We start from the raw sequence: 26,929 nt of genomic DNA on the forward strand, positions 1-26,929 counted from the left end.
CCGCCGCCCCCGCCCCGTCCCCGTCCCCCGTCGGCGGCGCGGCGCGGGGCGGGCGGCGCTCCCCGCCAGCGCAGCGGCATGAAGGAGCCGTCGCTGCCCGGCACCTCGCTGCAGCGGGCCTGCCGCCTCCTCGTCGCCTTCTGCGCCCTCCACCTCTCGGCCACGCTGCTCTACTACCTGGCGGGCAGCGCGCTGGGGCCGCCGGGCAGTCCCGCGCCGCCGCCGCGCCGCCCGCCGCCCGCTAACCTCTCGGTGCTGCTCTCCCGCCCGCCGCCCGCCGCCCGGGCCCGGCCCCCGCCCGCCGAGCCGCCGCCGCCGCCGGGCCCCTGCCCCGAGCCCTCCCCGCTGCTCGGTGAGTGCCGTCCGGCGGGTTCGGGGGGCGGGCAGGGCCCGGCGTGCCCGGAGTCCCGCGGGGCGGGCGCGGTGTGACAGCGGCGGGCGCTCCCGTGCGGAGCGGGATTGTGGGAGAATCCCGGGGGAGCCGGTGCGCGGAGCGGAGAGGATGCTGCCGCGGGCGCGGCGGCGGCGAGCGCAGCCCCTCGCTCTCGGGAAGCGCTCCCACCCCGCCCGGCTAGGTTTCTTTCTGGTTGTCGTCGAGCTTGGGTAATTTCCTCTGGGAACTCTACCCAAAATGCTGCTCTTGCGCAACGCCACGGGAAGGCTCAGAAAGCTTTCTGCGCTGTGCAGGCTTTTCGAAACGTTTCTGTGTCCGCGGACCTGCTGAATGAGCGGCATGGGTTTAAAATGGACTGCGAGGAGGGTCTAGAGCACAGCTGTTATACGTCCCGGCGGCGCTTTCCCCTGGACGTATTTGGTCCTGTGGTGCAGTACCGTGATACGTGGCAGCCTGGCGTTTTATCTGCACTGGAACTGGGCTCCCCATAGGCCTTTTCCACGACCGCTTGGCTGTTGGCACGCTGGCAGGATCTTGGCGGGTTTGCAGCCTGCTGGTGGTCTCATTTTTACTACGTGATGGCCTAGACCTTTGTTACAAGCAGAGTTGAGGACAAGGGAATTTCAGATTTTTTTCGTCCTTTCAGAAGGCTCTCCTACCTAACTTGCTGCTTGTGGCTGCTGCTCCTTGAACAGACTGTCCTGTGCTGTAGGTAGAGTTGTTGCCATGACTTGCTGGCATCCCAGTTGACAGTAGCCTGGCCACACCTTGGGCCCTTGAGCCTGGGAGTAATCTCCCTCATCCACCAGGTGTGCCATTTTAGCATGGGTACCTCTGTTACTAGAGATCACAACAAGGGAAGAGACTTCTGAGAAGCTACCTGTGGTTTTCAGTTTACAAAACCGACAGAAAAATTCATAGTTTCTCTTGGTGCTTACTGGTCAGCTGTTTATGGATCAGTGCATCTGAATTACAAATGACTGGTCTGTTATTTTAGGAAGGTGGTTTTGAGGTCACTAAAGGAAACTGTCCTGCGTTTTGTGTTGTTGTTTTTGATTTGTATCTTTCACTTTTTTCCCCTACATCACTTACGTTGAAAGTGGCTGTGCAAGCCTGTCTCCTCAGAGGGTGGATATGGGAACCCTTTATGAATCTGGCTTTGCTTTGAATGGTCTCCACTTAGTCTGATCCTGTCAGGAGTGAGTCATGTGCTTTGGAAATGCCTGGAGTTTAGAGAAATGCTCTTAGTGACCCCAAGATTCAAAGTGTTGCTGGAGCTAGTTGCTGAAGGATCATTTAAGATGTTCTAAATCATATTTGTAACGTCTTCAGCACAGTTCACTGAATCAACTAAGGGCAATATGAGGCTACTGGCAGCAATTACAGATGGTCCAGAGAGCTACAGGGCCACAGAAGAAGTAGCTCTTTACATTACAGTAGGCAAATGTTTGCTAGTTGTGTTACCTTCAGTACTTGGGTGGTGCAGTCACATGCAGCCTGGCACTGTCACAGCATCAAGATTTATAGCCAGCATGTAGGTGAGAAACTGTTTGTTCTTTTTTTTTTTTTTCCTCTGTTCTTTTCAGATTTCAGTTGCAAACAGCATTTGTTAAACAATTGTATCATGCCTCACATGTTGGTCAGAGCTGAGTCTGCCCTGATCAGCATCTCGTGTCTCTAAGGCCGCCATGAGGAATAGAGGGAGTGCACTTTGTGGGCATTTCTGACATGTAGTTTCCCCACCCAGAACTCAGAAATACTCCTTTTTGAGCTAAAAACTCACTTATCAATATGAACATAAAAAGCGGAAACCATCCTGTGATTCCTGTATTCCCAAAGCCATGGACAAGTGCTCTGGTGGGAACAGGTAGCTCCAATAACTCCACGTCCCAAAAACCCAGCATTTATTGTAGAATACATAATTCTAGGGGTTTTAATTTCCTGCCTGCCCTTCCCCCACCCTGCTGGGAAGCATGTGATGACTCACACAGGATATGTGTGACTGAACTGCTCAGGCTTTTTGAATGGTAAAATAGCCAGGTACGCATTTTGGAGGCCCAGGGTTTTCTTCCTAGCAGCCTTTAGAGAGCAGTTTACAATCCCTGATGTCTGGCTCTGCAACAAACACATTAGCTGAATGAGGTTTAATCTCTTACAAGAAGCTGCCAAATTTTAAATGTGCTTTTATGGTTCACTTGCTATTATTTATAATTTAGAAGAATAAATCGGGACTGGGATAATACTATAATTCAGCTTCGAGCTGAAAGTCCTTAAATGCTATGAAATTCTCTCATACAAGGTCATATAAGCATTTTGTATTTATCCTTCAGTTTAGAGCTGCATGCCAGTGAGTGGCTTAAATGGGGTATCAGGAATCAGAGCCTGCTTGCTGTAGTAAAATTTCAAGAATTTTGGTTTCTCTGAGAAGCCCAAGAGCAAGTAAATCCAGGTATTTCCTGCAGGTGTCCATTCCCCAAATTGTTACATTCTTTAGGAGAAGTATTGTGGTATTGGTTGGGGTTTTTTTTAATAAAAAATTGCTCTCTAGAGGTAGTATGTGTGTTGGCCTAAGCACTTTCAAAACAGTCAAATGTGGTTCTTCTACCATTTCCGTGTGGTTTTTGTATTTTGGTGTTGGGGTAGTTACATGTCTGATGGTTTAAGGATGGTGTGCACAAGGGTTCAAATTCTTCGGCTGAAAGATCCCATTCCAAGAGCTCATTTTAAGCAGCCAGAAGTCTGCTTTGCAGAATTTCATAGACAGGCTTATCTGTATTTCAAGGATGTCATTTTCAAGGGTGGTTATTTTAGAGTACAGCTGTCTCCTTAGCCAGTTCTAACCCCCATTTAGACACCAGATGTGGCTGGGATGGCTAACATAAAAGATGTGCTCTTGTCCTTTTTGCCATGAGCATTTTCTGTGAAGGTTCATCCAAGTGTGCTAAATATTGCAGTCATGTCTCTGTCTTAATAGCTTTTCATGCTCAGACATAAAATTAGGAGATAGATAACCCTGTACACTAGTAATAAACAGGTATTGACAGAACAAATAAAAAAAATAAAATAAAAAAAAAGGGTTAATGTACGAACCAGTGAATTGTCCAAAGGACAAACCACTAGAGATGTACTGATTTTCACTAAGGTTTAAAAATGGCTGTTTCCTGGGATACCATAGAATATATTGGATTGGAATGGACCTTAAAGATCATGTAATCCCTACTCCCTGGTGTGGGCATGCACACCTTTTCCTAGACCAGGATGTTCGGAGCCCCATCCAACTTGGCCTTGAACAAATACTTCAGGAATGGGGCATCCAAAATTTCTCTGGGCAACCTGTTTCAGTACCTCACCACTCTCACAGTAAAGAATTTTTTCCTAACATCTAATCTGAACCTGCTGCACTTAAAAGCCATTGCTCCTTGTCACTATCTTGTCAGAAGTCCCTCTTTAGCTTTGTTTTCTCCCTAGAGCTTTGTCTTCTTCAAGCTGAACAGTCCTAGTTCTCTCAGCCTGTCTTCAGTAGGAAAAGTGGTTCATCCCTCTGATCATCTTGGTGTCCCTCCTCTGGACTCATTCCAGCAGTCCCATGTCCTTCCTGTGCTGGGACCCCAGGGCTGGGTGCAGGGTTCCAGGCAGGGTCCCACCAGAGCAGAGCAGAGCAGAGGGGCAGAATCCCCTCCCTCCCCTGCTGCCCACGCTGCTCTGGATGCAGCCCAGGACACGTTTGGTTTCTGGGATGGGAGTGCCCATGGCTGGGTCATGTCCAGCCTCTTGTCAGCCAGCACCTGCAAGTCCTGCTCAGGGATCTTGGCATACAAGGAAAAGAACTGTTTCTCCGAGATGTGAGAGTTCTGGGTATAAACTGATGCGTTCTACTTCCATGTTAGTGAGGCACGTTTGAAAAAAAACAAGGATTGAAAGAAAAAAACTTTTTTGAACTGTTGTCGCTCAGGGAGGAGAGGACCTATTACAGAGGCTATTTCTTCAGTGCACTGTTTCTAATGCCTTTGTAGTCAGTAAAAGCAGGTGCTCTAAATTGTCGATGCTGAAGATAAGTGTGAGGGTTTTCTGATGTTTTGAGGTAGCCTGTAAAATCAGCAGTGATGCTTAGTGTCTGTATTACAGGAATGTTTAGAGGTTATGTGCTGCCTGAGATTGAATTAATAAGTAATGTGGATGTGGATATTGTGTGAGCAGAGGTAAGAGATGTTTTACCACCGGCAGAATCCAAGCAGGATTCTGGGGGGCAAGAGGGTGAAAACCTAAGAGATGCCAAACCCACCATTTTTTAGGAGGACTCCTAGTGCTGACAGTGCTGGAGGGATTTGGTAGGTTTAGCATGCCTGTGGTCTCGTCATCCTGTCACATTGCACACCTGCAGTCATAGGCTCTCATCTTGCTGTGGGGAGTTTCTACCTCAGGAATTTGAGGCCTCTGAATCTGTGGGGTCACTTGCAATACCAGGCAGTAGAGAAAATATTTGCTTTACATGTTGTATCTCCCTTTCCTCTCTCATCTGGACCCGCCTTTTCTTTAACCTTTTTATGTAGCTGGTCTCTGCTTCCTCCTGCCTGCCTGGGTGCTGGAGGCATTGCTTTGCTCACAGGCACAAGATGGGGTTATGCTTGCTGTGTCCCTTCACTGCCTTTTTTTGAAAAAGTAGAACAGGCTCAGAGAAGAGCATGGAGAAGGCAGGGGGAGATAACACATAAATCAGTTTGCTCAAATTTAAGCTTTCTTGGCTTCAAAAAAGGGTTTGAGAAACCGTTAAACTTCTCCATGGAATATGCTTAAGATGTTTGGCAGAGAGCAGATGTGTCATCTTGGCAACACCACTGACAACTCCACAGCTGTCTATCTGTGTGGCTGGGAGCACGTCATACCTCTGAAGCACAGGCTTTCTTGGCTGGCAGGGAGCAGCTTCTGTGAGGAGCATATCACTAGCATCCTCTCATCTGGTCAAAGTGGAGGTCAAGGAGTGTTAATTAGGCTCACAAAGTAACTTGGAAAGGTACTGTGCTGTGCTGGAGAGCAGCTGTTCCAGGGACAAAGCACAGCAGATGGAGGAGAAAAGGAAAGTTTTCTGTCTCCTGCATGTAGTGTTTTATAACAGGCTTGTTTCTCTGCCAGCATTGATCTGAAGCAATAGCTAGTTTCTTTGGAAAATGGGCCAAGTTTGTGTTTGGAAAGAGACAGATAACTTGCAGTTCCAAAACTGCTCTTGGACATTCAGTTGAGCTCTTTCACTTTCTCCTCTGGTGGCGCATCTTAGTCTGACTTTTTTTGGCACTTTTTTTGGCCCTGTCTTGAGGGCCATCCCCACCCTGAAAGGCAGGGTGCTCGGGGTGCACAGTCCTCAGCAGGGAGGTGCTCTAACAAGCAGGGAGTGCTGGGCTCCACTGCTCGCCCCCTTTCCTCACCCATGGACACTGCCCTCCAGCCAGTGTCCTGCAGCCACTGCTCCCCTCCCTCCTGCACACCCTTCTCTGCAGGGCAGAAGGGGGGTTTGGTTTTGGGCTCAAAAACCAGCCAGCCCACAGCAATACTGCAGTGATGAGTCCAAAGTTTTGGGTGTTGGGGCACATGAATGGAGCAGTGTCAGTGTTTAACTTGCTTTTTCTCTGGGTTGGAGAAGGTCTTGCTGCTCAGAGTGTCCCCACTGGATCTGTGTTTTTTCTGCAGCCCCTGCCTGCAAGGACAGGTGCCTGGTGAGCCAGGTGTGGATTGCATTTGCGCTGCAGGTGCTAATTTCACTGAGCATGGCCAGTGGTGTCACTGGACTTGCTTTGCGGGCAGAGACAAGTTACCTGCAAACCTGTCTTGCTGAATCTGGAAGTGGCCCTGTAAAGGCCCTATGGGATGGGTCTCCACAAACCTGCGTGCTCCAGGGCAGCACATGAAGCAGCTGCATGCATTCACTGCATGCAGGCATGCAATGCCCTCCTGCTGTCCTCGCCTCCTGCACTCCCGACACCAGCAGCACCCCGCGCTTTTGGGGTGCACGAGCCCTGGCAGAGTTTCAGCCAGACAGACACACCTCCACCCCACCTGGCACCTGGCACTCCCCCAGCCCTGGGGCAGTGCTGGATCCAGGTGCACATGGCACGGGCAGGATGGCATGGGAGATGGGAGAGGGGAGAGGGGCTGGGGTGTTGCCTTGTGGTTTGGGGTTGCCGCTGGCAGGGATGTGCCTGAGCTGCCAGTCTCCTGGGAGGGCTCCTGTCCACACATCCCATCCTGCTGCATAGTGGGGGGTTTCTGGCTGCTCAGCCTTTTTCTGATCCATGTTTGTTTGTTTGTAGTTTGCTGTTAGAGGGCCTGGAATTTAATTTTGTGGCTGGTGGGAAGAGCTAATAACATGCAGATTGCCTGGTTCAAAGCCGTGAGCGTGCACTGGATTTGAGCCACCAAGGAGATCTTTGATTCTCTCCCAGAAGAACCCTCCATCAACAAGACTGTCTCCTTTTTTTTTTTTTTTTTTTTTTAATTAACTTGTTCTAAAGATGCCGTGTGCTAGTGTCAGTGCGAGGGGTTGGGTTAAGAAATTTTTTTTTGCTGTAGTAGCTGAGTTAATCAGACAGACCCAATGTTGCCAGCACATGATACATCCTCATGTTTTTCAGCCTGTTTCCCTTTGGGGTCTGCAGTTGCAGAGGCTAGACCATGTGTAAACCTGCCCAGGACAGGAGATGAGCCCAAGTAGCAGGCTTTCCTTGCCTTGGCATAGCTCACATCTCCAGGGATATGAAACTTCACAAGTGTAGATCAGCCAAATGGAGGGCTTTTTTTTTTTTTTTTTTGTGACTAGGATATTTCTAGGAAGACCAAAGGAGTTTTTTCTTTAAACTGCCCCAGGGGAGCAAAAGGCTGCAGGCAGCAAGAGGCAGCAGCTTCCACCCTGTTGCCATTTTGACCAGTGGGATGCATGCCAGGACATGGCTGCTTGGGAGACCAGATGGGGGCAAGGGACATGGGGCTGCCCCGTCCCCCACCGCAGGTCTGAGCCACAATTCGAGTCTGTCTGGTGCTATGTGAAAGGCTGCTGGCACAGCTCTGAAGTTTAGCTAGGAAGTTATTTTAACGACCTTAAGAGGAAATTACTGCTTTGCTGAACTGGGATGCAGCTGCCTGCCTGCCCTGGAGCTGCCATTTGGGGCTGGGGTCCAACCCTGCTTCACAGCCTGGGGTGGGGGAACTTGCTCGCACATTGTCGGGGGTGGAGCTGATATTGTTTTCCCCAGCCAAGGCAGGCTTGGTGTGGCTGACAGGCCCTTCCTTCCCTTTTCTGTTGGGCCCCTGCAAAGAGAGGGTTGTTTGGGTTTTTTTCCTCTCTTGTGAGTTCTGCTTCTCTTTTCCAGCTTTTCTTTGGTGTGAGGATTGTCTGAGTGTGGCAGTGTGGGTGTGCACATGGCTCAGTGGATGGCGAGCAGCGCCCAGCTCTCAGCCAGGGTGATGGAAGTGTTCTTTTTTGCTCTGTTTGGTGAGAGCCTTTTTCCAGCTGCTGCTACCTGTTTTTGCTTTCATTTTCACTAAATTAGATGCCGAGACTGATGCCTGGCTTGTAACATGCAGGTGGATTTTGCTTATTTTCCCAGTGAAGCTCTCAGGAGGGTGATTCAGACAGCTAATTCACTCTTCAAGCCTGTCCCACAGACTAGTTTCCCTCTTTGCTGTTTCCTTCTCCTGGGGCCACACTACCCTCCTGAAGAACAGACTCCCCCAGTCTGTCCTGCCTGAACCCCCCAGGGCTGCCCTTTGGAGAGTCATTGCTGCCTGAGTTTTCCCAACATTTCTAGTATTGGGAAAATGTTCCTTGGAGCCTCCGTAGATCACTGAATTCTGGGCTGTTTGTGTGAGAGCCCTGTCATTTGGGCAGCCTCAGATGGCGGGAGGTTTAGGTCTTGTGGCAGGCATGGCCATTGGGAAGTGGGGGTGGGAAAACCACTGGCACTGTGCGACAGGCTTCTGGGGCTCCAGCACTGCACTGCCTCTGGCTTTTTGCAAGCCTCACTTTCTGCTTTGTGTGAGAAACTGCTTCCTGTTTATGAGCAGCACGATGATCCCTGGCTTTTCTTGTGCACCTTCCCTGTGAGTATAAAGGCTTCTGAGGGTCAGAGGTGAGGGGCAGGAGTAGGCTGGCTTTCCCTGGTGTATCTTTCTCTTACCATGCCACTTTCAGCTAAAGCCTCCTTTTACGAACTGTGAAATGTTTTGATGTTATGCTGTGCTTTTGTGTTCTTTTGCAAGCTTCCTGCTGTTGCTTATTTATGTTTTCGAGGTTTTCTTTTGCTAAAAATACTCAGTGGAGGCTCATGAAGCCACTCTGCTGGAGCTTTGTGATGCTGAAGCCAACAGGCATCTGCCTACAGATGCCAGGCTGCATGGGTGACCAGAGTTGCAAGGCCACACAGCACTGTCATGCCTGTCTTAGAAGGGAGTCCACATACAGTGATTTCTGTCAGGCAGTCAGCTTGAACAGAGTCAGAAAAGATTCAGATGGAGTGAATCGAGCTGGAAAGTTTACCTAGTAAACATAGATAGGGACACAGTTTTGACAGGCAGGACAGCACTTGCAGCAGACTTTGCACGTTTTCTTGGCATTGGAGATTACATCCTGAGTCAGCATCCTTGGGAAAGAACAGCCCTAGGGCTGCTTGCTATCCAGGTGGTCAAATTTCAGCAAAAATGATTCAAAATTATTAGCTGGAACTGTGACTATTAACCAGTTGGAAAGCCTGCGCATTTGTGGATTTGGCTTTAGCCCTGTCCTGCTTGGGAAGTGACTGAAAGTGTTAATTCGCAGTGGTGGTATGCTGATGCTGCTTTGTGTCAGCCACATGGCTTTACGAAGTCAAGTTTGTTTTAGTCATTCTGTATTTCAAAACAGCCTATTCAGCTTCTTTTCTGGTTTTGTGTTTGGTGAATGTATTAACTGGGTGATTTGTGTCCACCCTTTCTCAGAAGCGGGCTGCCTTGCCACACGTGGATGGCAGTGGTGCCTGTGGACTTCTCACTGACCTGCATGTTGGCTGCATCCCTTAGAGCAGTGTTTGTGAGAAGATGGGCTGCCCTTAAAACTGATTAAGCAGGAGAGTGGTGCAGTAGAGATCATTTCTCACCAATGCCTTTCAAGACTATGAAACTGTTAAATCTCTGCCTTCTGCAGCTGTTTCTAACAATGAATATGTTTTCTGCTCCCATCTTTTCCTTGCCAATGTTCCAGTCTCCATAAGGCAGGCAAGAGTGACTGCTGGCAGGATGAGTGGTCTGTGTTTCGCCTTGGGGGGCTGTTGGATGCCAGCCAGCAAAATGCTGTTTACAGTTCCAAGTGCTTGTGGTTGTCCTTGCCCAGCTGGAGCTCACAAGTCACCAGTGGGAGATTTCCTCTGTAAGTTCACCTAAATGGCAGACTTTCATTTCCTCCCGCCTTACTCTGGGTGGGTTTGAGACATTAAAAGAACCTTTGTTTATTAAACCAGAAAGCATTCTCCATCTGATGGGGCTCGCAGTTGCTTCTTGGGAGCAGCAACTGGGAAAAGAGTCCAGTAACTGGGGGTACAGAGCCCAGCTTGTCCCAGCAGGAACAGCAGCCACACCCAGTGCTTGGCAATGGACTAGGCTGGCAGGGCCCCACGAGGGATGTGTTGCTTCTGACCCGCTGCTTCCTGCTGCATCCCACCAGCTCCTGCTGCTGGCAACCAGGTGCCAGCAGGACAGGAAAATAAAGCTCCTGGACACTGATGCTCAACGTAATCCCATCTGCTGGCCATGACTGGTTAGGTGAACCATGCCCAGTGCAATGCCCTCTGCTGTTTTGGATCACAGAAGTGTAGCATCATCCTAAATCTGAGTGCCACTCTCCTAATGGCAGTATCACTGATGAGCACAGGAACAGCTGGGGAAGTGAGTGTGCAAGTGGGTTGGGGCCAGAGACTGTTTTGGGAAAATGCCGTCCAATGTGGTGTGAAAGCAGTCCCCAAATTCAGAGGGAACAATGTACTGTCTCCCGCTCCTGCTGCCTCTGGGCTTACTGATATGATGCCTGTCCCACAGGCACGAGGGTGGCTGTGCCTGCCCCTGATCCTGTCACCACTGAGCCCCAGTCCCAGCCATTCCATTGTGTGTTCCCTCCTGCCCCAGTTCCTCTAATTTTTGTGTCTCCCTCCTGCTGTAGAGCACCTTCTGAGCTCTCCCTGCAGCCCACATTTAGGCTTCAGAGCAGAGAGGCTGCAGGCATCCCCAGGGCCCAGCTGGTACCATGGGGCAGAGGGTGTAGAACCAGGCACACATGTCAGCGGTGCAGCTGGGAATTGCTCGAGTGCTGGGGGTGTGGTTGATCCTTGTGCCCCTGGAGTCTCAGAAATCACTTCTTTCTCCTCATGTGAGAGGGAAAGGTGCCCATCTAACCAGTGCAAAATGCAGAGACCAGCAGATCCCTTTGCACCCTGCCAAACTGCAATTGTGTCTTCTAAATAACCAGGGAATGAGCCATGTGTCTGGAGCATTATCTCTGGTTTTTTGGTAGTCACACACTGTAGAATACACAATTGTGCATGCAAATGTGATTGTGACGGCCATTCCCATTTTGAGCTCCATAAATCACCTGCACCCCTTCTCAAGGGGCTCCCCAGGGCAATGTACCTCTCCTTGGGGACCTGGGGGGGGTCTCTGCAACGAATGTGCGGTGGTAGCATGTGAGAGGTAGGACCCTCAAGCACACCCAAGCGGAGAAGAAGGGGAAGGATACAGAGCCAAATCCTAAGGGGTGATCCCCAGACTGGTGTTTATGGTTGATGCTTTGTGCCTTGTGCAGGAGGTCCTCAGCAACCCTCCCGCTGCACAGGCTTTAGCAGGAGAGCAGTTTGTGCCAAGAGCAGTTTGTTGACTGGCTGGTGCTGGAAGCAGGATGTGGCAGCAGGAGAGGCCCTTCCTTAGGCTTTTGTGGTGAGTTGGTGCTGGATCAGCTGGAAGCAAACAGAAGGGTCAGCCTGGCTGTTCTGAGAGGGCTCTCTCTGGTGCCACCTGGACTTCTCACTTTTTGACACAGATTGTTTCTGTGGTTTCAAAACCTGCCACTTTTGAAACCATTTGCAGGAATTGCCAACCTGAATGCAAATCTGGTTGTAGTACAGAACTTTGAGTAAATAAGGGACATGCCTTAAAGAAGACTGAAAATATCTCTGAGGAAAAAAAAAAAACCAGGAAGGGGATTTTATTCACTTTGCATGTGACTAGCCACAGGTGATTTTGTTGGTAGGAGAGCAGAGCTATTTAAGTACTAGACTCTTGGGCTGCCTGAGGTTGATGAGAAGCCCAGAGCGCAATACTTCAGGCTGGTTTTGTGGTGCACGTACCCTTGGTTGCACAGCTCTTGGTTGCCCACACAGACTGTAGGATTTGCAGGTCTCAGTGTCAGTGACTCCATTGGCTTCTGATACCAAGAGGCCACAGTGTTTGTGGGTTTGCTCTGACTTGGTGGTGTGAGGTCACTTTGGGTATGGAGGGTCCAAGCTTCAGTACCTCCAAGTACTGATGGGGTTGTGCTGGGACCAAAAGTTTCTTAAAAACCAAGCCCAAGCAAAACCCTTATGCGTGCTCAGAGAAACAGACTGTGTGTGTTAATTTGCTTTGTGTTATGCCTCTCTTCCAGTTGGTGCACTACGTGTGGAGTTTTCCCAGCCTGTAAATCTGGAAGAAGTGGCAAGAATGAACCCGATGGTCAAAGCAGGAGGTCGTTTTGCTCCGAAGGACTGTGTAGCACTTCAGAAAGTAGCAATAATCATACCATTCAGGAACCGAGAGGAGCACCTGAAGTACTGGCTCTATTACCTGCACCCAATTCTCCAGAGGCAGCAACTAGATTATGGAATATATGTTATTAACCAGGTAAGATGCTACAGACAAGTTTTTATACAGCTGTCACAACAGTGCCTGTGTGCCCCTTAAAACAGAGGAATGGTTGCTTTACTTGGAAAAGCAGTAGGCAGGCAGGAATAAGGTTGCTTAAAAAAAGAAAAAGAAGAAAAATTTGGCTTCTGATGATTTTGCTTTTGATGGAAAACCTGGGATCCCCACTTCTTCTGCTCTGGGACAATTCACTCTTAAGAACTTCTGCTTAAAGAAACCACTTGGTGAAGAAGAAATAATTCCTAATAGCACATCCCAATTAATTATCTCTTTCCAAACGTCTTTTTTTCCCCAACTGCTGCAGGAATTGTGTGCAGAGATTTCTAAGGTGGCAAGTTGGTATTAATGCCTAGTTTGATAGTTGATGTGCCATAAGTGTGTAGGATTTCACTTTATCAAGCACCTTCTGTTCATGTTAGCACACAAAGTCAGGATGGAGAAAACAAAGTTGTAGCAGGTAAGTGGTTGTCTTCGGGGGAATAGAAAAGAAACAAGCAATCATGAGGAAGTTCTTGGAGTTTTTTGTTTTTGTTTTGGGGATTTTTTTTTTCCTTGATATCTGGTGGCCTTCAATCTGGCTTTTGAAAAACAAAAGTCATAAAAATGCACATTTCACTCAAGACAACCTGTCTTAACTTATAGAATAATGGTGTTTAAATAAGTGACTCTTGTTCACTCTTGGAAAGGCTTAAAATGTGCATTTTTACAGGCTGCAGGGTGAAAGGGTAGATGCTGTTCTGAGAGCCCCAGCAGAGACCACCTTCTGGACAATTCCACTGTGTTTTTTCCTCTTGGATATGTATTTTTATCCTGTTTTCTCAGCTCTATAAGAACTGAGATGAAATAACATGCTGCTTTAAGTGTTAACTCCTTAAACTTCTGCTCAGATCAGCTGGTGTGTTTGGGTATATCAAACATCATGAATATTTTAAATGGTCACCCAAGCGATGAATTTCATCACAGACTTGAAAGTAGGGGGAGACTTATCCCGAGAGAGAAAACTGATACTCCGTTGCTACAATTTCTGTTACTTTGCTCATTTCCAGGGTGCTAGAGATCAGGACAAAAGAGATTTCTGGGGAATTTGCAGTAGTTCCCCGGCACAGCAGCCAGGATGGCTCAGTGTCTGCATCTGACTGTGCCTGGCAGCCACACTGCTGGGACACAAGGCATTTCTGCAGCATGCAGGCTGGTGTGCTGTGCCCTAAAATCGAGCCCTGTAAGGAAACCCTTCCTGTGTAATGCAAGAAGCAGCAGTGCAGGGCCAGCTGCCCCCTCCATCCTTCGGGCTGCATTTCCCTGCCCACGCAGCGTTTGCCCTGCGAGCTGCTGGTGCCACGGGCTGGCTGAGCCACGGGCCCTGCTGGTCAGGGGTGCAGGTGCTGGCAGGACGGTGCCTCCCTGCTCTGGGCACGGCTCGGCAGTGACAGTGGTGTTCCTTCCAGCAGCAGTCCTGTGCTGGGGGCTGCTGCTTTCCCTGGCAGGTGCAGTCACCAGCTGTGAGAGCTGCCTGCACATGGTCTGGGGCATCAACCAGCTCCGTTGTGCAGAGGTGGCAGTGCAGCTCGGGGTGGTGTTTCCCCATTGGTGGTGTTCCAGGGTGAGGAAAGCAGTGCTGCTGCCCCTAAAGGCAGGCAGTGTCTGAAGCCCGGCTGGAGTGCCTGCTGCTGCTGTGATGGTGCATGCTGGCTTGCATTGCCCTGTGTTGCTGGCTACTCCTCTTCTGTGGTCCTGTTCTCCAGCACTAGGGCTGTGTGCTCTACAGTTAACTCTCACAGAAGTTTTTGAAGCAAATGCTTTTTCTCAGGTGCATCCCTTGGGCATAGTTTGAGTGAGAGTAAAATGCAGTACACAGGTATTTATACCCTGGCCACATCCAGCTGTTAGCAAGTAAGACTACTTGATTTGTAAAATAATCATTTTCCTTCTGCATGCCTCTTATAAGCTGTGTCTAGAAGAAGTGGAGTGGTCAGTGGTAGTAAACTCACTGGATGAATCTCACAAGGGTGAGTGGGAACACTGAATAGAGAGAGATGCAGAAAATGTATTAATTCTTCCAGAAGTACAGTAGGAAAACAGTCTTATTTCTCTGCTGTCTTGACAATTGCTTTTCTCTTTTTCTTCTCTGTCCTTCCCTTTGCATCTGCCCTCCTATTTTTTTTATTTTATTTTTCCTTCTAGTGGGGAAATGTTACCTTTACTTGTTAATCCTGTCTATATCAAAGCAATCACTGAAGCAAGGAGAATTACTGTGTGATCTGGTTCTTACACGCTGCCTACATGCTCTTCTGTGCTCCACATCTCATAGAAAGAAAGAGGAGTGCTGAGCCCTGCTACTGCTGCACTGGTAATGTCAAACTTCTTCCTTTCAGCGCAATGTGTTTCTGTCACGAGTCCATTGTGTCTCCACCATGCTGTTCTTGCGTGCCTGAATGCCTCTGAGCAGGACTTGGCTGAAGTCAGGGGGATGATGTTTGTGAAATGTCCAGTGTAACAGGACCCAGTGGAAAATAATGTATTATGTTTCACCTTGCACACCCCTAGAAAAGCCCCAACCCAGTGCCTGGAATAGCCACTGGAGGATTTTTCAGGTAAATCTGAGATGAGGATGCGTGGCTGGACACACTTGCCCAGTGCCCACCGATGCCACACCAGTGACATCGAATGATGACAGTGACAGTGAATTTGTAGCATCTCCCTCAGCCCTGCTCACTGCCACTGCTACCCGTGTGTTCTCCTGCACCTGTGCCTGTTCCCACACAGATGCTCCAGTCTAGAAATTAATCTTCTCACTGCATTTCAGCCCATGCAGATGCCCACACACCCAGATTGAAGTTTGGGAAAGGGAGGACTTAGCCAATTCCCTGAAAACTAGTTGTTCGACCATTTTCCACTGGCCCCTGGTGCTATTTGCAGTGTCTTGGTAGCAGTTTTCCAGAGAGTTGTGAGCCTGTGAGTGTGGAGTGGTTGGGGCATCACTTTTATTTCTGTTACTTTGCAGGAGGTATGAGGTATGGGGGCAAAGGAGGGAATTGTGCTCAGCTCCTCCTTACCCTTCTAGTGGCAGGAGAGGCAAGTTTCCACTGTGGCTGCTCTCTCCCACTGCCCAGTGTAATTGTGCTGAGGCCTCAAAACACCTTATGACAGAGGAGCACCAAAGTATCTCCTGATGCTCTTTATGATATTAATATTCTGATTTTGATACTGAAATACTGATATTCTATTTCTCTATGGCTCTGGAAATTTATTTCTACCTTCTCAAGTCCACTGGAAGGAGGACTTTCCCATGGACATTGCATGTGTGGTTCAGGCTATATCAGTGTATCCCTGACTTAGCTAGCAAGCTCTCACTGGAGGTGATGGCTGTCTCCTCTTTGGCCAGAGACATGCATCTTCACCATTACCTCCCTGAAATCTGGTAAGTGTAGGATCAGGTGAAAGAGATGCAGCCATGTTTCATCTATGCTGTCTGCAGGAGAAATCACAGAGCTGCCTCCTATATAGACGTGGGAGGCAGAACAAAGTCAGAACATGTGTCTTCTTGCTGGTTTGCAACCCCTTTAGTTTGAGTAATGATTCAAAAAGCCTCAATTTTTTTCTCTCTAGGACTAATAAAAAAGGAATCCTCCTTTGGCAGGTCTGGCTGAACAAACCAGATTCAGCTGAGGTAAGGGATAGGAAGTAAAAAAACCTGGATATTGTTCTGCTCAGGCTGATCATTCACCTCCAGGGGCAAGCAGGAGTCAGACCTTGCAGGACTGAGCCAGCAATTTGTTCTGGGAGTGACTGAGAGAGTTAATTCAGGGGCCAGTTTCAGGACAAGAGAGCATTGGGAAAAAATTGTCAGGAAGAAGAAAATATCAAAAATGTGCTTGGACTACATATTTTCTGTCTGAAAGCCTAGGAAAACATAGAGGCTATGTCTAGAGCTTGACTGCATTGTCAAACTAGCAGGCATCTGTGCACTGCCTCACTCTTCAGGATAGTGCTTCTCTATCCAAGCAAGTCCAAACTAACCCATTTCTTTGTGGCAAATAACAGCATCCATGGGATGACAAGCTACCAGGCAGAGGTGAGGGACGAAGGTTTTTTCAGTTGTGCTTTTCCCACTTTCTCAAGGATCACTGGTGGGCACTGTGCTCCCTGCTGACCTGGAAGGAAGTTTTCACAGCTCTGGTTTGTTGTTTGGTTGTTTTTCCAAAATGTCGCGGATCAGTCAAAGGTTGCAGCACGCATGTGAGTTTCAAGAGATTTGAATCTGAGATACTGCAAGCATGCCAGTGCTTCCACATTGCCTTAGGTAAAGAAACAGAGCTTCTGGGAAAAAAAAAAAAAAAAAAAAAAAAAAGCAGCAGCAAAACCTCTTGTCAGTCTTTTTTTTTTTTTGTTCCAAGACAATTGTGTTAAAGCCCTACATAACTTCTGGGCAGAAAACCAGCCTCCTGCCCTCAAAGCAGTCACAGTTGGTAACAGCCTTGCAAAGTTTGCTACATGAGCTACATGGTTACTCTAAAGTTACAAAAAAATGGCTTGGAGAGGGTTCTTTGTTTTCTTGTCTAGGCTGTGGTTCCCTTCTGCTTAGTCCTTTGGATGCCGGAGTGTGAAGCTGTGTGGCCATTTCGGAGGAGAGTGGGAATGCCTGCATTAAGCCCTGTGTCCTGTCCCTCTCCATGCATCGGGCTCCAGTGTGAGCTCTGCCAGGGTCCTGTGGGTGAGGTGGCAGGAAGGGTCCTGCATGCTCTTAGTGCAGAACTCTCTGTGCTTTGAGGTTTTTTGGGGAGAGGTTTAAAAACACAGCTCCTCCTAGCACTGTTAATAATCCCCATGTGTCACCCAGAGGAGTTAGAGGCTACCCAAAGGCACAGGTTAATTACAGCCGAACCTCTGCTGGTAACAAAATCGGTGTGAAATGCCCTTTGCCTTGAATTTAATTAGGAAAAGAGCAGCCAAAGGGTATGAAATGAGGCCACTCTCCTAGACTGGCCCCAGCAGTTGCTTTGAGGTGTGAGCACATTGCACTTCGCCCCAGCACCAGGATGAGTCCAGCTCTGAACCCTGGAACCAAGTTTGGGTTTGGTGCCATGGGACCTGAGGAGTGCTGGGCAGCCCTCTTTGCTTGGGGGAAGAAAGCGCTCCAATCTCATGGCCTCAGCTGCTTCCTCTCCCCAGCCTCTTTGTTTCACTTGCCTTGGTTTTTGGTACTCGAGTTTTCACTCCTCTTGCTTTATGCATGATGGTGATCGTCCACCCACCACCTCAGTATTGTGTGAACCCTTTTGTTTTGGGTGAGGATGCTGAGAATTTGCTCAGATCCTCTTCCATGAAAGCTTACTCCACCCTGTGAAGTAATTTATGCCCAAGGCAGGAGAGGAATGCTTTAGAAAACTGCGGTTTGACACTTGCATTTTAAAACCTACATTTGGAATATACTTGGGGCAGTTTCAAGAACCTGCATTGGCTCTTCAGCAGCAGATCTATTAACCAGTCTGGCTTAAACAGTTACCAAAATGATTGCTTATTAACCATGTAAAACTGTTACCGAGAATGTGGTGCTTTAAGCTGCTGCTTCTTGTGCACAGTATTTTGTCTATCTTTGATTTGCATCCCATGTTGGGTGTAGGTAGTGCAGAGTTGGGGGGACAGCTTGCACAGTGGGGGAGTCCTTTGTCTTGACACTGCTCAGAGAGTGTGGAAGACTGATGGTAGAATGGATCTGGCAGTCTTGGTTTCCAGGCCGTCAAAACCCTTTAGTCTCTTTGAGCAATGCCCTATGAGTTTCTTTCTACCTGCTCTGTTCCATTGTACGGGGTTTGGATTTGGAGCTGCTGCTGCACAGGGGGGTCTTCGATTGGAAATCCTTACCCTCAAACCACCAGTATTTTGGGGTTTGGGTATGATCTTTAAGATTTTCAAAGGTGCTTATCAATTTGCGAGCCTGTACTTGTGCTCGGATCCACATGTGCTTTTGAAACGTTCTTGCCTGAAAAAGGCCGAACAGGTTCTTCTCAGGTGCTTCGTTGCTTGGGGAGGAAAATGGAGATTTTCCTGCCCCGCTCTCTGCCAGTCCCTTCATTAGCTGTGGGTGCCGTGGGATAAATATGCCCTGCTGTAGTGTCAGCTCTTTTTATCATCATGGTGAGAGCCTTCCTGATGTCATTTTCCCATCGAGGACCCCAGGACAGATGAACAGTGGTGGAAGAGCACCAGAAGGGGATGTGCCACCGCAGCAGTGGCAGTATCCATCTCTGGAGCTGTAGCCCTTTCAGGAAGCAGCTTGTGCTGGCCTGTCATGCAGCAACCAAGGCTGTGTGTCACAGCCACGTGCCACAGGAGGTTCGGGAGCAGGGCCCAGGGAACATCCTGCTCCTCGGCTCTCAAGGCTGCTCAGGGCTTGGCAGGGGGTCAGAGGTGAGCAGCAGAGCATCAGATCTTGGCTCCTGGTGCCGTCTCGTGCTTTGCAAATCAGGTCTGGCGTGTGATCACACGTTGCTCAGCAGTGTCTGTGCTACAGTCTCACAACCATGTTGTGGCAGAGGGGAGTGCTGAAATTCTGGCCCCAGCAAAGTTTTGGTCCATGGTCTTTGTCATGGCTGTAAGCTAAACCACTGACAATGTTTCTCTCTGTAGCAAGAGTCCCTTCTTCCAAATGAGCTCACTTCTTTTTGTTTTTCTCTGCTGCTCCAGGAAGCCCCACCTGTTTGCCCTGTATAATAAAATTAAAATTTTAAATGCCTGTGCATGGAGTGGGACATAGAGACTGCTTAGTATCATCTCAAACCTGCCTTCTTGGGGGCTCCCAGCAAGAGGCAAGAGCTGAGCTGTGTCCAGCCTGTCCTCAGCTGTTTTTCCTCCCTCATGGCTTGCAGCTGTCCCAGGTGTCATTGTCCTGCAGGCAGCATTTGGGGTCATGGAGCTCTGCTGCAAACATGCCATAGGTGCTGCAAGGGCAGTGCTTGGGCTCGAGCTGAGCCCATCACAGGCATGCCAGCCCTCTGCAGCAACTCCGGCATCTGGCAACAGGTAAGAAACTGCTGATGTCCTACTGTCAAATTTGTCACTTAACTGTTTTTATTTGTTTTTAAATTAGGATGGAGAAGAAGAATTTAACCGTGCTAAACTGCTGAATATTGGATTTGCAGAGGCCTTGAAGGAATATGACTATGATTGCTTTGTGTTTAGCGATGTAGACCTCATTCCAATGGATGACAGGAACACCTACAAATGTTACAGCCAGCCACGACACCTCTCTGTATCCATGGATAAATTTGGATTTCGGTGAGACACCTTTTGGAGTGGTATATTTTCTCTGATACTGCTGCCAGCCTAGCAGTGCAGGCGCAGTGTTACACATCCCGCCCACCACTGAAAGCATGGGAAAGCATCTCTCCCCAAAAGCCTGTCTTAACGTGCACAGCCCTGCAGGGAGCGGGTGGCTGCAGGGGAGGAAGGCGGAGAAGTGCAGCTGAGCAGTTTATTAAAATTCACAGCTTCTGTGAGGTGAAACTTAGGGTGAGGAAGAGCTAAGCACCCTTCATTTTGCAGATGCCCACATATCCCTTCTTGTGTTTCAGTCTGGAAGCTGGAAGACAGCTAGTGTTTCCACCCAGTCTGAAAAGCGAGACACTCTCACACAGTAAGAATTATGTGCAGCTTTAAAAAGACTGCATCAGACACTATTTTAAGAGCAAGACAAAATTTTTTTGGCTGTTTGGTTTTATGCCACTAAGAGACTTTCCCTAGTACATGAGAGCAGCACAGAGTGAAATTTCTTGCAGCATACATTTGGGTTCAGCAAGCTGTTCTGAACAAAAGTGTGTCTTGCTTTTCCTTTCTGTTTTTTTTGTTGTTTGTTTTTTGGGGTTTTTTTCCCCGCTGTCCTAAATTCCCAAGAAGGAATTTAAAAATTCATCAATAAAGTGAAGATTGTGTCCCTGTGGTGGCCAGTAGTGCTAAAGCTATAGGGTCCTCACATGTCTCCCCTCCAGACCCAAGCCCTACTTGGAGCAGGACTGAAACTGGCACTGCAGCAGCTGCAGTTTTTTCTTGCACTGAGGTGAAACTTAAAACAGAAATGCATGGCCCTGGGGATTCCTCTGCTTGTTAAACCAGAGACAAGTCTGTACTAGATCCTGGTGATCCCTGTGTGGAACCTTTCCTTATGCTCTGGGCCTAAATTTCATCTTTCCTCAATCTCCTGGTGAATTGTCCTGTTACAAGTGGGAGCTGGTTTGCTTTCTGTATGCAAGGTCACACTGCCAGCTCAGTTCTGGGCTGCCAGCTCCCTTTTGGGGCACTGAGGAGTGTGGAGGTGGGTGGTAGAGCTGCAGGAAGAGAAGGCTGTGTGGCACATCCAATGTCTGTCTGAGCTCTTGCTGCTCCTGTAGCATTCATGTCACCTTTGGTGAGGTGATATGTATTTCAGCCTGTCCTTTGAGGACAGTGTACTGCTTAGTAAAAGGCTGCAGCTACTTCCAGCTGCAAAATACTTCTCAGATGTATTTAGGACTGAGCCCACCAGTTTCCTGTCTCTCAGCTGAGTCCAGGGTAGTACCACACATGGCTGCTTCCTGTGGGTGGGTGCTGGCTGGATGAGGGCTGGATGAAGGACAGCAGCAAGCCCTTTTCAGGCAGGCAGGCTGCCCTTTGGCTAGCACCTCTTCTCCTTTAATGTGCTCTTTTCTCTGCTCCCAGGTTGCCTTACAATCAGTATTTTGGAGGCGTGTCTGCCCTGAGCAAAGAGCAGTTCACAAAGATCAATGGGTTCCCAAACAATTACTGGGGCTGGGGTGGTGAAGATGATGACATTTACAACAGGTAAATAATTTTTCCTCCTTGGTACCCTAGGGTGCATGCAGGGTGGGGATGAACATAGACCTGCTGCTCCCACATGGGTATGGGGAAGTGGTCTGTGGGCAACCTACTGGCTCAGCAAGAGCATGTTCCTGCTGGGTGCTGGTACCCCATTTCTCAGCTCCCGAGGTGTCATGGGGAGAGGGTCTTGTTGGAAAAGTCACAGCCTGGCCCCCTACCCCTGCCACTGTTCATTCTCTCTGTAGCCTCTCCACACCTTGCACTGGCAGGAGCACTGAGCTTCTGGGTCTCCCAGCACTGACTCAAAGAAGGGGATTCAGGACATGAAGGTGAACGTGGATGAGACCTTGACACACTTTGCCCAATGCAGCCCAAGATTTGTTTGGGTCTGCAGCCTTGTAGCAGATGTCTTTGTTCCCAGGAGAGTTCTATTTGTCAGCTGTAAGCAGCTCTGTATAATGCTGTGAGCCATGTGAACTTGACTGGAAGGAGTTGAGCAAGGCTCAGAACTGCAGGAGAGGAGAGGAGTTCTCACAAGGCAGGCTGGGAAGACCAGGGCAAAGGATGAACGTGGGCTTATGCTACTTTACAGCTTCACATATCCACAGCATTCACTGAGAGAAATCATCATGAGGGCCTTGTATTTGGAAGCCTTCTTCATGTTTCTCTGTAACAAAATCACTCTGTGATCTTTTCTCTGACGTTTCTGAGCTCTTCTGGGCTTCAGGAAGGATGTTCCAAAAAAAGATAAAAATTGTACCTTCCTGAGGTTTTGTTGAAAAACTGAGAGAGGGACAACTTTCCAGCAGGGCATTCAGAGCAAGGTGGCAGTCCTTTCTTTTTGGGGCACTTGGATTTTGAGGAACAGAAGATGCTGTACAGAAGTGAAAAGGGAGAGGCAAAGAAGAAATCAAGTACTTTTTCATCACTGATATCCATGCAAAAACTCTGCAGGTGCTTTGTAGAGAGCATGCATGCTCTCCCTCCCTTGGTAGGTCTGTGAGTCTGACCATGTGTCTCCTTTATACTGGATCACTACCATTCGCTTCAGTTTCCCCCAGCACTGCAGCTTTCACGTCGCAAAAATATAAGTGCTCCTCTGGCTCCTATGCAGATGACTGAAAACTAGATGACTCCCACTCAAATTCAAGTCTACAGCCTGGAGCAGGGTTAATGTGGGCGTTGGGTGTTGTTTGGAGGAGATGGAGGTGTGAGGGTGTGGTGAATTATCTTGGTGTTGGCAGGGGAGGTCTCTATTCCACCAGAGATAAGGTGTCTGTGTGGAAAAGGACTGGCTTTCCTTCCTTGTGTTGACAAGATTGGAGGTGCCTTAGTAACACCCCCCCTCAAAAAAACAAGTAGGTGAAACCAGTGGTTATTTGTGGAAGGTGTGGCTGAGCATCCCACATCCGTTGGTGTTTAATGCCCTTACTTTCTGCAGGCTGGTGTTTAAAGGCATGGGGATATCCCGTCCGGATGCGGTCATTGGGAAGTGCAGAATGATCCGGCATTCCCGGGACAGGAAGAACGAACCCAACCCTGAGAGGTGTGTCTCACCCTGTCCCACAGCAGGTTTGGGAGTGCCTCCTGCCCCTGCTGCTCCGTCTGCTTGGCTTTCTCTTTGCTGGGCACAGAGGTCCAGTGTGGAAGGGCTGCAGCCATGACTGAGCTCTCTGCTCCTTCCTCTTGCCAATTTATTATCTGATTGTAGACCTTTTCCCCAGCTTGCGCTATGGCAAGAAGGCCTCTCCTCTTTTATTTCTTAAACGCAGAAAATTAGATTCCAAGCAATTGTTTCCAGCCTGTCGTTGGGATATAAACCTCTGCTCTAATGCAGAGCTGGAAAAGGACCTTTGTGAATTAAAACCTTGGCTGCTTCTTCTAGCTAAAATTTGACCCCATGGGGGATGCATTGGGCCTCTGTTCACGCAAATCTTTATGGCACTGATAGTCAGGTTTTTCTTGCTGCCTGAGAGGCATGCAAAAATCAGATTGTTTAAACATTTTTTTCCTTTCTTTCTTTGTTGTTTCCACCCTCCCCCCCACTTGTTTTCTTCCACTCCTGCAGGTTTGACCGAATTGCTCACACACGGGAGACAATGAATTCTGATGGCTTAAATACACTATCCTACAAGGTGTTAAGAACTGACAAGTACCCTCTGTATACAAAGATCACAGTGGATATTGGCTCCCCCAATAGCTAACATCAGAGACACAATAGAGACTTGCCAATATTGCCCAGGATATCTGGTCTCACTGATGCATTATATGTGCTGGTTTTATAACAGTTGCAATGAACCAAAAAAAAAAAAAGAAAAGAAAAAAAAAAAGCCTCTTTTGGCATGCCAAAGTGTCTCCAAATTGTTTGGACAAATGCTTTTTAACTTTTTTTATTTTCAAACTTGACTTTACACAACTTTCTAGCTCTCTGTCATTTTGTAAGTCCAGAAGCTGTACATATGAGTTGTAAATAGTTTCTTTGCCAGAAAATGTTGAATCTGATCTATTTGCTGCAGTACCCCCCATGTTGAGTTGATTGCTGGACTCAAATTTTTCTGATTATGGCTGTGATGTATCAACAGTTGCTGCCCATGATATTTGGTATTTTGAATGAGGTGTGTGCAGGCATTCTTTTAAATTCATTCCTGGTTTTACTTTATGAAGGACTGTAAAATGCTGCTAAAATTGTCCAAGTTTACGCTTTGCATTAGATTTTTTTAATGGAGACAGCATAATGCAACTTTTTTCTCATAGTGACCAAAACAACCATCTCCTCTATGTGCAGAGCAGGTGTTGAACAATCAAGTCTGGATTCAATGAATGTCATTATTGCATTTAGTCTCAAAGGAGGCTTTGAGTGAGCTGAGACAGTTTGCTAGAATTTGTGGGTAAGCTCCATGCATAGGGTGGGAGCTACACAGATGACCTCTCTGAAAACAGCTGGCTTCAGATAACCTTACTTCTGGACAGGATAGAGATTATTTGCTTCAGCACAACACCACCTGGGATTTTTTTGTGGGGTAGAGGAGTTCAGAGAGGGGTGGGTTTGTGATGTTGGTTTGGGTTTTTTCCCCCCATGAAATAAAGATTAATTTAATTCCAGAAATACATTATGGCCTTAAAATTTGCTAACACTTGTTGGCAGTGGTAGGAAGTTACCACGCTATTTAAGCATTGTCTGAAGCTTCCTGAAACCAGAATTTTCTCTTGCAAGGTTGTGCATAAAACTTGAAATATTTTAATACTTTTGTTGTAACATTTTAATAACTTTTAAAAGTAATTTGTGTATCATAAGCAGTATATTTAATACCAGATTAAAGTAGGGTGCAGCGTAATAGGATATGATTCAAAGCCTCCTTTATCTTTAGACTAGTGGGCCTTTTATGTGCGTCATTATATATAAGCCATGTATTTTGTTTGTTCTGCCTGTTTGTCTATTAAATCTCCTGCAGTGCTGAGATATTCACAGCAGGGCCGACATCCAAATGATTTTTCTTTGCCTAAAGACTGTTTGCAATGTGTGTCCTCTATCTGGAACCTCCCTTCTCATTGTCTCAGGCTTGAGGGGCATGCACATTCTGCAGTACCATTTTCTGCCAGTGCACCAGGGCTCCACATGTACAGACCTTGCTTTTCCTCCCCTTGTCTGTGTATGAATGCCTCAAGCGCTGACACCCAGGGAGCTGGTTTAAGTGATTTAAAGTTCTTAGCCAGAACTGAGAATTGAATTCTTTCTGGTGAGTGCTTTGCCACCAGCTCTGACCACAGCAATTTGCACTTCCTTGGCCTGTGCTGAAGTTCGTTAAAATCAGGGACACTGGTATTGGGGATCATCTTCAGCACTGCCTTTTTTTTGTTTTTTTCCTCCCCCCTTTTTCCTCTTGTTTGGTTTAGTTTGGTTTTTTGTTACATTTTTTGAGACCTGAAGGTTTTGCTGAACCCTTGCACTGCAGGGGTGGGATCCTGCAGGGACCAGGGAATTGTGCATTTCTTCTTAGGCCAGCAGTGGCTGACAGGACACACAGAGACTTTAATTACTAGATGCCTTTTCAGTCTCACTTTGGAAACGTCTTCACCTCCTTTGGTTCAAAGCTCTTTATGGCTAGACTTGCTGCTCCAGTCATGATGGGAGCTGAGGAAAGATTGAGCTTGCATGGAGCAGGAGCAAAGTGCAAGGAAGGAGGCTTGTGGTTAAGAGCTTATCCTTTGTACTTATCATTGCATTAAAAAAAAAAAATACTATATAGTAATCCTTATGACAGATCAGACTCTGGGTCTTAAAGATGCATGGGAGTAAAAGATTATGTGTTTCACAAAATGCAGGTCAAATGACTCTGGTAAAACATTGGCAAGGGTGAAGTTTGTAATGGAGACACAGGAGAGGACTTTTTAAAATTTTTTTTCCAAAGCTGCCTTAGAAGGAGGGCCTCACTCCTACTGCTAGGAGCAGATAACCAAATTATTAAGGCTCCACTTGAAAATGCCATGTCTTTGCAGAAAGAACCTCAATTTTGTGCTTAACCTTTTGTTATTAGAAAAGATTCAAGCCAAAGATTATTTGAGCCAAGTGGAAGAGTTGTACCTTCAGCTGTAGTGGTGTCTGCTACCAGGTGAGTGGGGGAGATGCTGGCAGCATTCCTTGCAGTGAGATTCTTTGATGGTTAGAAAAAAAGTTATTGCAACAACTCATTGTCTGGCTGTATGTAGAAATTATTCAATGTCGTGGAGGTGGGATGAGCGCTTGTTTCTGGCTGTTGAGATCAAAGGTTTCTACAACATGTGCCTTGTAAGAGGGAAGAAGTGGAAACTGGAAAATCAGGAAACCTGAAAACCCTTTTCAACAGAGAGATACGAGCAGTGCAAGAAGCTGCTGCATAGTTTCTCTTCCACTGCTAAAGCCACAAACCATTTAAAGAAATGAAGCCACCTTTTGTAGCTCATGTTGCCCTTTGGTGCTGACCTGTGATTTCTAGATTTCATTGTCTCTTGTAAACTGTATCAATGAAACTCATTAAATGCTCTTGAATTGACCTGGCCATGAAATTTCTCTCCCTGGGATTTTCAGGGGCCACATCTCCAAATACTCATGTTGCACAGAAGCCAATTCCAGCTGAGTCCTGTGGTGGGTGGTGTTTTTTTCTCTCCCCTACCGGTGAAAACACTCAAAGTGATACTGATTGTAACTAATGGTTGAAACCCGGAAAAAACAGCTTCAAAGGAAACGCTAATGCTTGGATTCTTTGGGATGATTGACTGCTTGTTAGCATGAGGGAGGGTTTTGATATGCTGCTTTCCCCCAGGACTTCACTTGTATACTGTACTGCTTTTACTGGGGTTTCCTGTAGATGGTTTTGCTTATGCATTTTTACTATTTATATATCGAGGGATGTATAATCTAATGTTCCTTCTTTACTATTGATCTCAAATAAAAATATTTTCAGTTACATTTGGCAGCATTGCTCTGGATTGCCTCTCTGTCTTAGTGGGTTTCTGGCTCATGGGGTGGACTAGGCTGTGCCTGAATCTCCTTGCATTAGCTTTCTCCAGCTTTTCCTCCTTCTGGCTGCCCCTTGAATTAATTTCTCAATGCTGCAAAATTTTTGCCCTAAGACCTAAGAGTCCCCAGGTGACACCACAAAATTGTAGCGTGGTTCCTTTATCTGTGAGTAGGGGAATAGCATGCAATCCATCCTGAAATGAGGCAGGGGATGCACACTCTCACTCAGGCTGTGACTGCTTGGGGCAACAGGCCACTGCTAGCTCCCTGAGTGCTTGTGGGTTTGGCTAGACTGTGGAAATTGAGAAGTAATTCCTGGG

General features: G+C 47.7%; 1 protein-coding gene across 1 annotated transcript; it reads left to right on the forward strand.

Moving 5' to 3' along the window:
- Positions 1-26,558, forward strand: B4GALT1 (beta-1,4-galactosyltransferase 1). Its single transcript, XM_079330909.1, has 6 exons — positions 1-352; positions 12,045-12,280; positions 19,389-19,576; positions 20,993-21,115; positions 22,554-22,658; positions 23,181-26,558. The coding sequence occupies exons 1-6, from the start codon at positions 79-81 to the stop codon at positions 23,314-23,316; spliced, it is 1,062 nt and encodes a 353-aa protein (XP_079187035.1). The 5' UTR covers positions 1-78; the 3' UTR covers positions 23,317-26,558.
- Positions 26,559-26,929: the final 371 nt, after the last annotated feature.

The sequence above is a fragment of the Erithacus rubecula genome (genome assembly GCF_903797595.1).
Source record: "Erithacus rubecula genome assembly, contig: SUPER_Z_unloc_1, whole genome shotgun sequence".
NCBI classification, from domain to species: domain Eukaryota; kingdom Metazoa; phylum Chordata; class Aves; order Passeriformes; family Muscicapidae; genus Erithacus; species Erithacus rubecula.